Source organism: Cervus canadensis, chromosome 30 (genome assembly GCF_019320065.1).
Source record: "Cervus canadensis isolate Bull #8, Minnesota chromosome 30, ASM1932006v1, whole genome shotgun sequence".
NCBI lineage: Eukaryota > Metazoa > Chordata > Mammalia > Artiodactyla > Cervidae > Cervus > Cervus canadensis.
Window position 1 is genome coordinate 36,206,078 of NC_057415.1, and position 12,771 is coordinate 36,218,848.

Sequence of the window (12,771 nt, forward strand, 5' to 3'; positions counted from 1 at the left end):
AGATAAAAGGGCCCCGGGTCCATCCAGGGCAGCCTCCGCTGCAATTTTTAGGTATTTCAGGGTCAGCATTCATACATCCGTCCTGTGCTGTATGTTTATATCAGCAAGCATTACTGAAATGGTGGGGGCTGAAAAGGAGAGCTATGTTTTTAGTAGAATCAACTAGGACATAAAAGTTCACACAAAATTTAAGTTGCAGTAATTATTGGAAAATAGGAAAGGCATATTCAAAACCAAACCAAACAGCCTCTGCTCAACTTCAGACCAATGGAGGCACAGGGAAGATGGGCCATGGAAACCAGGCCAGGGAGGGTTGCGCTCTTGAGCAAGGTCCAGGGAAACACTGAATGCTCTGTCATTGGATCAGACTGATGAGTAAACCAAAGCACACCCTCCTGGGTCTGGGCTGAGAGTGTGCCATCCAAAGGCCAATAGTCCAGGGAGCAACTCTTGATTAAAAGAACAAAAAGGGCATCAGATCTTTGACATTCATAGCCTGGGACATTCTTCGCTTCAAATGCTGCTGTGTGTACTTCTGCTAATGAATGGCTTTTTCTTTGGTACAGTCTCCAGTCATAATTGTGTGATTTTTTTTTTTTTCTTTTCTGGTCTAGCTATTTGCTAATTTGATGTTGTAACAATGACTCAGTATCTGAGAGAACTGCCCGGAGGAGGGTAGTTCAGTTCTCTTATTATACTCAGTTCATTTTAGAGAAACATTTAAATTAAAACATTTCTTTTTAAATGCAAGAACCACGGTGCCCATATCCTTGAGGGATTTGGGGTAGTAAAGCACCATTTCCAACTTCCAACAAAAAGACTACAGTAAATAACATGTGCTCCATCAGAACTCTCACGTGGGAAGGTTGGCTTTAGGTTACATCCAACCACAAGGGAAGCGAATGGAGACCATCAAGCTGGATCATGAAATGGAAAGCTGTCATTCAAAAGAGATGCAGTTATAGGACTTGACAGGTAAGGTCTGGGAGAGGTTAGAGGTCAGAAAAGGCCACATCTGCACGTACATTCCTGAGATGTCAAAGGCATCTGGACCAAGGCACAGCCCACGGGCAGGTCTCTGAGCATGCAAGGTCAGCAGCTAATGGGCACATGGAAAGGATTTAGGTATGGATGCAAGCTGACTCCTCGCACGATCTCTTGGAGAGAAATCACCCTGGGCAGGGAGAACAGGTACCTGTGGAGGCCTCAGCAGAGAGCACTGGCGTCCTATAGCCCCGGATCACCCCGTAGATGGTGACACTGTAAGGGGTGGCGGCCTTCAGGCCCGGGACGTCCACCGCCCGCAGGCTGCCGGGCACCGTGAGGTTCTGAGCCGCCTCTACCCTATTGGCCTCCTGCACCTGAATGACAAAGTGCTCAAAGGCCTGGTCCGCTGCGGTCCAGTTGAGTCTGAGGCCATCCCAGCCAGCCTCGGTCACGACTAAGTCTCCCAGCTGGGGGAGCTCCGCTGAAGAAGGACAGAGAGGAATTTGTCAGTCCTGCCAACCAAACGTGAGGAAGGAATGTCCCACAGCCCAGCTCGAGGGAAGACAGAAAGGGGCAAAAGATTTTCTTGTGTTTGTGTGTGTGTAGGCATTCCTGATCTCAGGGAATTTTCAGTTTGAACTGCGGTAACTGGCCACAGCTTTCTTAGGGAGATAAAGATGGTCAGAGAGGGGATCATCTGTGTTGTTTATCCTTGACTTGGTGATGCCAATATTTCCCAGAATATTTTCAACCATTGACAACCCACTGGGAGGTCTCTGAGGATCATGCATGACTAGCACCTAAAAGGCCATGGAAAAGGTGGCATTGTGGGTCAGGGTAAGGGAAGTAGGAATTGGTTAAAAGTACGTGGACGTCCCTCGTGGCTCAGATGGTAAAGAATCCGCTTGCAATGCAGGAGACCTGGGCTCCACCCCTGGGTCAGAAAGACCCCCTGGAAGAGGAAATGGCAACCCACTCTGGTATTCTTGCCTGGAGAACCCCATGGACAGAGGAGCCTGGCAGGCTACAGTCCATGGGGTTGCGAAGAGTCAGACACGACTGAGCAACTAATACCCCCCACACATGGGCTTTGGAGGCAAATGAGCCTTGGTTAGAATTCCAACACTCTTGTTTGCTAGCTGCATAATCTGGGTCATGTCACCTAACTCAACTCTGAGCCTTGCTCTCCTCATCTTTAATTGGAGCTGACAGCACACATCATTTCATTGGAATGTGTGGTGACTGAGTGATAATATTGATAAACCTCTAAGATGATACCTGACAACCACCTGACATCATACTTGACATATAGTGAGGGCTGGATAAGTGGTGGCCCAACAGATATACGTTTGTTCCTTGGTGTCCTTGGCGGACTGGTTCTAGGACCTCCACAGATAACAAACTGAGGATGCACACTAAATGATGCAGTATTTGCATATCACCTACGGGCCTCCTCCTGTTTACTTTAAAAGTCGTCTCTAGATTACTTATAATACCTAATGCAATGCAAATGCTATGTGTGTAGTTACCAGCACACGGCAAATTCAAGCTTTGCTTTTTGAAGCTTCCTGGAATTCTTGTCCCTAATATTTTTGATATTGGTTAGTTGAATTTTAGAATGTGGAACCCACGGATACAGAGATGTTTTGATGTTTCTCCTTGGAACTTCTTGGTCACGGGGGAGAGAATTCCCCGCTTCGTCTCATTATTGAACTCTGGAGAGATCCTCTCTTTGCTGCCCACAGGCTAGCTGACTAGGTGCACAAATCATGTGCTGAATCAGGTTTGGACAAGTCTGATGTCTTATCTCCAGACTTTTCTCATCTGTCAGGGATCAAAGTTTCCGTACTGGGTTCTTGGCTTGGCATGTTCCCTCCCGGCTTCTCCTGACAGCACTTTGTGTCTGAATGAAGAATGTTTGCTTCACAAAGCAAGGCCCTGTGTGTGAAATGAGTGTCTACTCTTAATTAAAAGTGATTATGGTTTGCTCTGCAGATGGTGCAGAGCAGCACCCACTATTCATCTTTCTACAATGTAGGACAGGGAGGTCTGGTGTGCTGCAGTTCATGGGGTCACGAAGAGTCGGACACGACTGAGCCATTGAACTGAACAATTTAGGAAGGAAATTTAATGTAGTCATTATTGATTTAGAAAGTTTGGGTTCCAGATAAGGAAAAACTCACTGCTGCTCAGGGTTAAATGTAATCTCCCAGCCACCCCCTCTTTTTTTCTTTTGAGGTTGAAGTGACCATGGATTCAAAGTCAGAAAAGAAAATATTTGCAAGATTTCAGTCAGAAAAAGTATGAGGTACTGGTTCTCAGGTATTCTAGGATCCAGTGCTCATGGGGAATCTGGGCAAACTGGACCTTTTGGAGGGGCTGCCTTTAGACTGTAGAACTGGTCCTTTTACGGAAGAACTGGGTTGGAAACATGGGTGCAGATGGCCCTCTCCTCCTTCCCAGCTCACCAAGAATAGCTGTTCATTTACTTGTCATATAGTGGGTCTACTTGTAAGACTGCCCATGCAAAAGGAATTCTACTGCTAAAAACACAAAGTTTATAAACTACAGATGCAGATCACTGTACCCTGCTCTGAGATCCCATGTGTCCCAAAGGCCCCTTTGGCTCCTGCTTGGTTTGATGATATTTCAGGAAACACAGGCCATTGATAATCTGGCCAGTTAAGGTGTACTGTCACATAACTTTTCTTATATAGTTTCTAGCAAGGACCAGTTTTATTCAGTATATCTCAGCAAGAAAGACAATTCATTTGATTAGGTTATTTGGGTGGGATTAAAACACAGGACATGTAGAGAAGGGCATGGGCTTAGAGCCCAGCATAAAAACACTCCAGGCCAGAATACTGGAGAGGGTAGCCTTTCCCTTTTCCAGGGGATCTTCCCCACCTAGGGATCAAACCCAGGTATCCCTCATTGCAGGCAGATTCTTTACAAGCTGAGCCACAAGGGAAGCCCATAAAATCCCTAATCCCCCAAATCAGACCCATTTCTCCATGATCCTTTTAAAGCTGTTTCTAGCAACCTCATGACCAGCAGTTTTCTGTAACAGATGGAGTTGCATATTTTCAGGGGACAAATTGAGATGAATTGTTTTTCCTCTCCAAATTGAATCTAAAACATTGAAGTCCAACATGACTGTCCTTTCTTGCCCTGCTTCAAGGATCTGCTAAGGAGAGAGAGACAGACTTGGCTAACTTCAGCAGATGATGATAGATCATTTCAGAGGTTATTCTGCAGTGGTCTGACTACCAGATGGATGGCCATCAGTGACTCTGAGGCCACTAATTTTAAGATTTCTCTAGAAACTTCTGACCTTATTCTGTGTCACAGCCCTGCTGTGTATGTTAATTATACTATGATATGTTGCTATTGGATAAATTTAGCTATTTGCCATTCAAAATTTACTACAGAATGGGTGCCTTGCTAAGTACTTTCATTCATTACCTCATTTACTGCTCATGACAGTGTTCTGAGGTCAGAGTATTGTCTCTGATTTAAAGGTGAGAAAAGAAGGCTCAGAGGTATAAAATGAGATACCCAAGAGTATGCAGCCAGTAAGGTGGAATTCCAACTCAGACCCTCTGGAGTTAGAGCGTGTGTTCATGCTGACTGCCAACAACTCTGAGAGTAGTCCCTGACTCATGGGGAATTTTCTCTATTCCAATGACAGGCTGGGGTCCCTGGTGTGGGGAAGAGGGTTGTGTACCTGTGATGACCTCCACAGCAAGAGGTTGAGTGCTGCGGTCCCTGACCTTGCCGAGCAGGGTGATTGTGTAAGAGGTACCAGCCTTGAGGCCTGGAATCTCCACGGCGTGCTGGCTGCCAGGAACCGTGAGACTGTGAACTTCTCGGGGCTGGTCAGTCTCCCGGATCTTAATGACAAACTGCTCATAGATCCCATCGGGGCTGGTCCAGTGCAGTCGGAGGGCATCCCAGCTAACCTCGGTCACTGTGAGGTTCCCCAGACCCGGAGCCTCCTCTGCACAAGGAGACAGGGTTGCCGAGTTACTAAAAAAAGGCAGTGGCATTCTGGGATTCAGTTGAGATGGCATGGAGGCTGAGGTGGGGAGAGTTGTCTGGCTGGTGTTGATCACAGATGTGTGATTTACAGCAGGTGTCGAGCATACTCTAGCTGTTGGCACTGAAGCCAGGGCCTTTCTAGCCAGCCTTTGTCTTTCATAGACAGTTCTCAGAATTGTTCACAACTTCCATTCTTGACATACAGATGGGGCTTCAGGGAGTCCTTTGGGGAGTTCTTAAAATGAGCTCAGATCAATTTTTTTTTCTCCCCACTCGCCAAGTGTGCTTTCCAACTTCTTAGATAATATGGCTGAAACTTGCTTTGAAAGAAAAGTCACCTCTTAATTTATGCAAGAGAAGAGAACATGGAGCTTTCCACGGAATTGGCTCCCAGGCTAGGACTAGGACCTGGCCAAACAAGGGACAGGACCTCTGGGAGAATCACGGCACTCCCCCTGGAGTAGGAGTGGAGCCCGCTTCAGAGCAGGGAAGAGCGTGGATCCCTCCTAAGCGGGAGGAAGCAAGTTAGTGAAGCAGTCTAGAGTACCTGTTAAGACTTCAACAGAGAGAGGGGCTGTGCTGAAGTCCCGAGTGACCCCGCGGATGGTGATCCTATAGGGAGTGGCTGCCTTGAGCCCAGGCAGGTCCACAGACCTCAGCCCTCCAGGGACAGTGAGGTTCTGGGCTGCCTCCTCTGTGCCAGGCTCCTGCACCTGAATGAGAAACTGCTCGTAGACTCCTTCCGGAGCCGTCCAGTTGAGTTTGAGGGCCTCCCAGCCCACCTCGGACACTGTGACCTCTCCCAAGTGGGGAGTGTCTCCTGGAGAAGGACAAAGAACTCGTTTAATGATCAAATTGCACACGCTGATCCAGGGACTCTGTAATGGAAGAGCAGGCCTGACATGACTTTTTTTAAAGGAATGTGACTTTCTTTAGAGAGCCGGGCATCACATAGCTTCCTAAATTTGAGAAATACAGTCGTTGGGGTGAGGTGTAGGAAAACATTCGTGATCTTATTTTATTAAGGAATTGCCCTTGCCTGCAGAAGACAAGAAGATTATTATGATTATTTTTCCTTTTAGATATAATGCCTTAGCCTCCCTCCCCAGGAGGAAGCCTGTGAAGCCCAGGGCCCTGCTGTCGGGGCTCAGTACATAGTCCCCAGGTTGGGCGTTGCAGAGCCCCGCAGGCTGTGGTTCACATGACAGGCACTGTGAGAGCTGCCCCAGGAGCCGGGCAGCCCGCTTTTTTCCCATTATTAGGCACCATAGTGCTATAACTTGGGGTATTCAAGTCTGGTCAGAAACAAGCTGCCTCTGATTATCCTTGGGCAGTTTCCTGTTGGGAAAAACAGAAGCTAGATTCAGAAAGGTAAGCGGTACCTGTGGAGGCCTCAGCAGAGAGCACTGGGGTCCTATAGCCCCGGATCACCCCGTGGATGGTGACTCTGTAAGGGGTGGCGGCCTTCAGGCCCGGGACATCCACAGCCCGCAGGCTGCCGGGCACCGTGAGGTTCCGAGCCTCCTCCACCCCGTTGGCCTCCTGCACCTGAATGACAAAGTGCTCGTAGGCCTGGTCTGCTGCGGTCCAGTTGAGTCTGAGGCCATCCCAGCCAGCCTTGGTCACGGTGAGGTTTTCCAGTTCAGGGGCGTGGTCTGAATAATGATAAGAGATGGGGTCTGTTAAACCACGCCTAAAACGCTTTCCATCTGGGAACTCGGAAATGCACACCCGCTTCGGGTGCTGAGGGGCCGGGGGGCCGGGTCTCCTGCTTCACTCACTGCACCCCTGAGCCATGTGGTCGCTGTCAAAACGCTAACTAGCAGGAAAGTCAATATAATACTTACTTTGCCTTGTTGCGTACTGGGGTTTGTCTTTTTAAAACGTTTTTCCATTGACCAGCGCCCTGTGGATTTAGAAAGTGTTACACGTCTGCGTTGGCACTGCCCTAGGCTGCAGTTTCCATTTTGAAAAGTGTGTTTCATCCTAAGGATGAGATCACAAAGAAAAGCCTTCAGCTGCTCCTCTTGGGATCCTTAGTCTGAGCTGGCCAGCCTGCTGTATTTTGAGAAAATTGGCTCCTCTTAGAGTCCCTTCCTTTCTGCGCTTCCCCCATCTCCCCGGGAAGGCGTGTTTCACAGTCTCTTTATGCTGGGATTTTTGTCAGTTTGTGGGGCTCAAATCAGTTTACATAAACCACTGTGGACAGATCAGAGATAAATTAACATGGGACAAGTAAGGCTATCCTGAACAGAGAGCTGAGTCTCTGCAAAGCTCTCCCTCATTGGACAGAAAGAATTGCCCTGGGAGAAATAGTTATTAAGCTCAGTTAAAGCTGAATTTGCTGTCTTTATTCATCTCTGGAACAAGCACAGCACAGAACACTCACATGTCTCACTTCAAGGTGATAATTCTCCCAGGACTGAGCCTAAGTGGTCTTGGCATCACCTGGGAAGAAAGGACTTTCTCTGGAAACATCCTCTAAACAGCGGAGTAAGAACTGCCTTGAGTTCATATAAGTGAATGCATTGTTTCTCTCCATATATACTTTATATCGCTGCTTATTTCAAAGCAGCCTCGTGTGTCCACTAAAGCTGACTTCTCATTTGAAAATCTTAGCCTGCAGTTAGATTGAAGATATCGGTTCAGAGGGGAAAACGTTTCTTCTCCAGAATCTATTTGATTCAGACTTTTCTACTTTCTGGGGAATGTTCTTCCTGATGGTTCTACTTTGGCAAAAGCTGACACTACTTCAAATCCGGTTTGATCTAGAACAGGGGACTGCTAACGAGGATCTGAGGGTCAGATCCAGCCTGCTGCCTATTTTGGTAATCAGTGAGCTAACAACACTTTTAAATTTTTTAAATGGCTAGAGAAATCTAAAGAAGAACACTTCATGAAGATGAAATGTATGAGATTGAAATTTTGATGTCACAAGTAAAATGTCGCTGGAACGCAGCCATGCCTGTGCGTCCACGTCTGGCTGACGGCTGCTTATGTGCTGCAACAGAGGGGCTGGGACTGTATGGCCTGAAAAGTCTAGGATACTGACAGTCCTTTCAGAAAGTATGTGCCATACCTGACCTTGACCGTCATTCTTACAGACACTTCATTTAACCCAAATCTGTTTCCTGGAACCCTTGTCCGAGACCACATAGCACTTCCTAACCACACAGATGTGTCTTAACCACACAAACCACATCTCAGGGTCTAGGTGAGGAAGAGAGGGCTCCAAGCTCAAAGTGATATATCTATCCATACTTCTGGGGAAAGAAAGGAGAAATGGTCAGCCATCTTTCAACCCAATGGCCTCTGTGCAGCCAGGCACAGCATTCCAGGAGTAGCGATTATTTCCTTGAACTTGGACTTTCAGCACAACTAGACTCAGGAGTGTGACCTTTTCAAATATGCCAAGAGCCCTCATCCATAAAGAGACATGGGACGAAAACCAATCTAAGTCAGACTGTAAAGTTAAGGGAATCAATTCTGTGGCTCATAAACTCTCCTTTTTTATCCCACTTTCTTCTTTTTTTTCTCCTGCTGCTGTCAAAACTGCTTGTCAGGGACTTAGCTGACATAGACAGTTGATCCCCTTCATGTGAATTAAGTGTGTTTCCTCTCAGGTAACTGCTTTTTAAGCTCTCTCTCTAAATTATGACATAAAATACATATTTTTTTTCCCATGGAAGAAATTTCAGATGCCAGGTTGCAAGAGATGTGGGAAGAATTACCTAATCAGGCAAGGGAGGGTTACAGATTGTCTATTAAGCTGCTGCAGTAAAGATGATTGAAGAGAAGAGGAGATCCACCTTAGAAAATGTCTCTTTCTCATGAGAACCATCTTTTCTCTTTGCATCAGCTTTTGTCCATGCCTCAGATACTATTATACAATGTCCCTCATATTCTGCTTCATCGCTTGGTACAGCTGGTAGAGTAATTTTCGTATAATGTCATGTTGCTCAGTAAATGATAATAGTCATTTACTATTATAATAGTTGACCAAAATTTTTGGCTATTGGTGCCCTACCCAAAACACTTCATTAAACAAATGCTGGACAGATAAATAAAAGTGGAATTCCAATGAGTAAAATCAGTAGTTAAAATAAAGGGAGATGGGTAAGAATTATGAGAAGAGAGGGAATGACCGGGCTCCATGTAAATGCGGACTCTGCATTTCAACAGCAAATGACATACTTATCGGCTTTCTGCCCCAGAAGCCCAGTGTTTCCGTCGTGTATTCCACACTGAATTTCTTGGCCTTTCTTTATGAAAAGGCTGTTGTCTTTTTTCTCACAGCTGTGCACTGGCATCTACCCTCTGAACAATGTCAGTGGGCCTGGGAAATCAGAATTTCAAAATCTCATTTCTGGGCTCGTGGTGAGTTGACCAGCTGGCCTGGAGGAATTTCAGGCTGTGCCAACTTTAAATCTTTAGATTTCCACCATCATGTAGACGGTCATTACCAAGTGCTGACTGATGAGGCATCGGCTTTTAATGCTCATTGATGGGAAACAGAGTGATTCTCCTACAGCCGCAGAATGGCCAAATTCAAGCCTGAGGACCACCCAAGGGGAGATTACATTGTTTTGATCTCCTCTTGTAAAGTTAATGGAAATTCAAAGCTTTGCCTGCTCTAACAGTTTTGGGGGACTCTTAACACTATCAAGAATGAAACCCAAGCCCCTTAGCATGATCTTCACTGCCCTTTGCAGAAGATACTGATGATGTCCGTGACCTTGAACCCTGTTCTCTCCAGCTCCATCATACAGCAGACTGTATGGCTGGCGCTGCACTAACATAAAGTTTCTCATGTTTTTGAACTTCTCATGTGCTGTTCCTCTAGCTGGAAATGTCATGACTCCCTTCTCCGCTTGCCCAATTCTTGTTTCTTTTTGAGGACTTGGTAAAGTACCACCTCTCCCAAGAAGCCTTCTCTGATACCCTGTCTTGACTTTGCTCAGGTCTGGCATGGGTATTTGCCTCTGTGCTCCTGTAGCTTCCCACACTGGCCTCTAAACAAACTAGTCACAGTCTTATAATTTTGGTTTTGATTCTCTGTTCTCATTGCAGTATGCATCATTTCCTGAGGGGAGGGGTTGTGTCTTTCTGTTCTCTATGCCAGTGCTGCCTGACCCATGGCAGGTAAGAAATAAATATTTGTGGGATGGATAAATATTTGACTAAATTTCAGTTTGCTCCATGAGAAAAATCAAAGAGGCCAATTAGAGCAGAGTGTTCTCTATTACTTGCAGCTGTTGCTAAAAACAAAATTCCACCTCTCTGCTTCCCCAGACCCTTGAGAATTATGGGGGTATCACTGTTGAGTCTTACACGGTGTGGAAAGATGCGTTATCAGCCTTGTGTATCTGCATATTCTCCCTGTTTTATGTCCCTTACTGCTCACAGCAAATCATGGCCTCCACTTCAAGCAGGGTTTTGTTGAGTTTATCAGAATACAGGTGCTGGGTGTGGGAGAGACACCTGGCACACACTAATTTTGTTTAGTGCTAACAGGGATGTGTGCGAGCTAAGTTGCTCCAGTTGTGTCTGACTTTTTGCGACCCTTTGAACTGTGGCCCTCCAGGCTCCTCTGTCCATGGGATTCTCAAGGCGAGGATACTGGAGTGGGTTGCCATGCCCCCCTCTAGGGAATCTTCCCAACCCAGGGATTGGATCTGCATCTCTTAGGTCTCCTGCATTGGCAGGCAGGTTCTTTACCACTAGTGCCTTTTTTTATTTCTTTCCTTCCTTTATTCCCTCTTCCTTTCTCCCTCCACCCTATCTTTCCTTCTTTCTTTCCTCCGACTTTTACCCAGAGTAAGCTTAATTATGGAGAGGGAAATGGTAGCCCACTCCAGTATTTTTGCCAGGAAAGTCCCATAAACAGAGGAGCCTGGTGGGCTACAGTCCATGGGGCTGCGAAGAGTCAGACATGACTGAGCACAAGCTTAAGTAAAGACTCCAGGAGAATGACTTCCCTTCCCTTAATTCTTAAGGGAGAGAATTTGGGCTGTTGCTACAGGGGTGAAATCAAAAGACCAGAAGATTCCGTGGAAATACTGCCTCTGGAGGAGCTGGGGTCCCCAAAGACTCCTGAAGCTGATGCCATGTGTTCAAGGTGCTGGGGTCACAGCACTGAGTAAAAGAGACAGAGTCCTTACATTCTGGTTGGAAGTAGGAGGCAGGCCACGGAGCAAGGCGTACCAACCCACTCCAGCATTCTTGCCTGGAGAATCCCATGGACGGAGGAGCCTGGCGGGCTGCAGTCCATAGGGTCTCAAAGAGTCGGACACAACTGAAGTGACTTAGCATGCACGCACGCAGGAGGCAGGCCATAGGTAAGTAAACCAAATAGTGGGTGCTATCAGGCCAGGCAGGTGTCATAAGGAACTCTGGAGCAGTCTGAAGGGGTAAATGAGGACAGGGCATCCTTTTAGAGTGGCAGACAGAGAGGTCTTTTGAGACACTTGAGCTGAATGAAATGAGGGAGGTGCTGGGTGAAGACCTGGGAGAGGAGGGGAATATAGGCAGCAGAAGAAGAATGTGCAAAGGCCCTCAGGTAGGAGCCAGCTTGGCATATGTAAGGAACAGCAAGAGGGCCAGGGTGACTACAGTGAAATGAGCAAGCAGACAAGTGGTGGGAGCAAGCCAAGTCAGGGCGATGGGAGAGACCAGATTATTTAGGGCTGTGCAGCCTGGGGTAGGGTCCCTGCATTATATTTCAGCTTTGATGGGCAGTCAGGTAATGCATACTTTTAACTTGATGCTGCATCCACGAATAGGCTTATGCTTTGGCTCAATGCTATGACTAGAGTCCTGGAATTCTCTGGGGAAATGGCTTTGGGGCAGCCGATTTCTCATTTTCTCTGTAAAGCTCATAGACAGTGAGCAGACTTCTGCTATTGAGAATCTAGGAGGCAGAGCTGGGAACCCCTTTCTTCAGAGTTTGAACCTACAGCCCTTTGACATTTCAAGGCTCAGAGCCACATGGTACATTCCCCCGAGGGCTTCCACTGTCCTGTTTCTTTTTTCTCCCCATGTATTTAGCAAGGCCAAGTGCCTGGACTTCTACTTCATTATGTATTCCACAACACAGTCCTGCCTGCCTCCTCTGTGTCTGCCCAACGGCTTTGCCCCATATTAAACCTTTCTTGATACTTAGAAGGAATCCGTTGCTCCCACTGCACCCCCACACCCCCAGTTACAGCAATGAAAGTGTCTGTTTCCTAGTGAGCTCCCTGGGAACACAGACCTGCCTTCATTGCTCTAGTATCCCCAGAACTTAGCATGGAACGTGGCTGTAGTGCATTACTGACTGAGTAAATGTGGGAGATATTTACTGGGAAGATATTGTATGAGATATTTATTGGGAAGATAACTTCAGGAGACAGAAGTATCCACCTCCCTCTTAATGAAATAAAATAGTTCTATGGAGAAAGCCATAGAGAGAAATATTCCAGAGACAGTGGGGGAAGAACCTATAAAAGGAACTTTGCACATTTTTCTTGTAATGAGTGAGGAATGTCTTTAAATATACAATGCGATTTCTTTGAAACGGTGTTAAAAAAGGCACGGCTGGGAAAATGAAACCGCTGAGCCTCTGCCATGCCAAACCGGGCTCTTAGTCAGAGGCAAAGTAATTCCAGCCTGTGATTCACTTGAAAGCTTTCATCTCCCTGAGCTGCTGAAGCCTGGGGATTCCCTACTGGAGATAAGCGATGAAGTGGTCATGGCCAGAGGGTA

General features: G+C 46.8%; 1 protein-coding gene across 11 annotated transcripts in view; it reads right to left on the reverse strand.

Moving 5' to 3' along the window:
- Positions 1-12,771, reverse strand: part of TNC (tenascin C) — a 100,354-nt gene that overhangs the window by 40,354 nt on the left and 47,229 nt on the right. For 8 of the 11 annotated variants that reach the window (XM_043453185.1, XM_043453182.1, XM_043453179.1 and 5 more), the window contains 4 exons: positions 6,411-6,683; positions 5,576-5,848; positions 4,715-4,987; positions 1,196-1,468 (listed from right to left, as the gene is read on the reverse strand). The exons of 1 other annotated variant lie outside the window; for it this stretch is intronic. In XM_043453185.1, the coding sequence (XP_043309120.1) occupies positions 1,196-1,468; positions 4,715-4,987; positions 5,576-5,848; positions 6,411-6,683 (1,092 nt within the window). The remainder of the gene's footprint in view (positions 1-1,195; positions 1,469-4,714; positions 4,988-5,575; positions 5,849-6,410; positions 6,684-12,771) is intronic. 2 more of the 11 variants (XM_043453184.1, XM_043453180.1) reach the window with 1 other exon arrangement.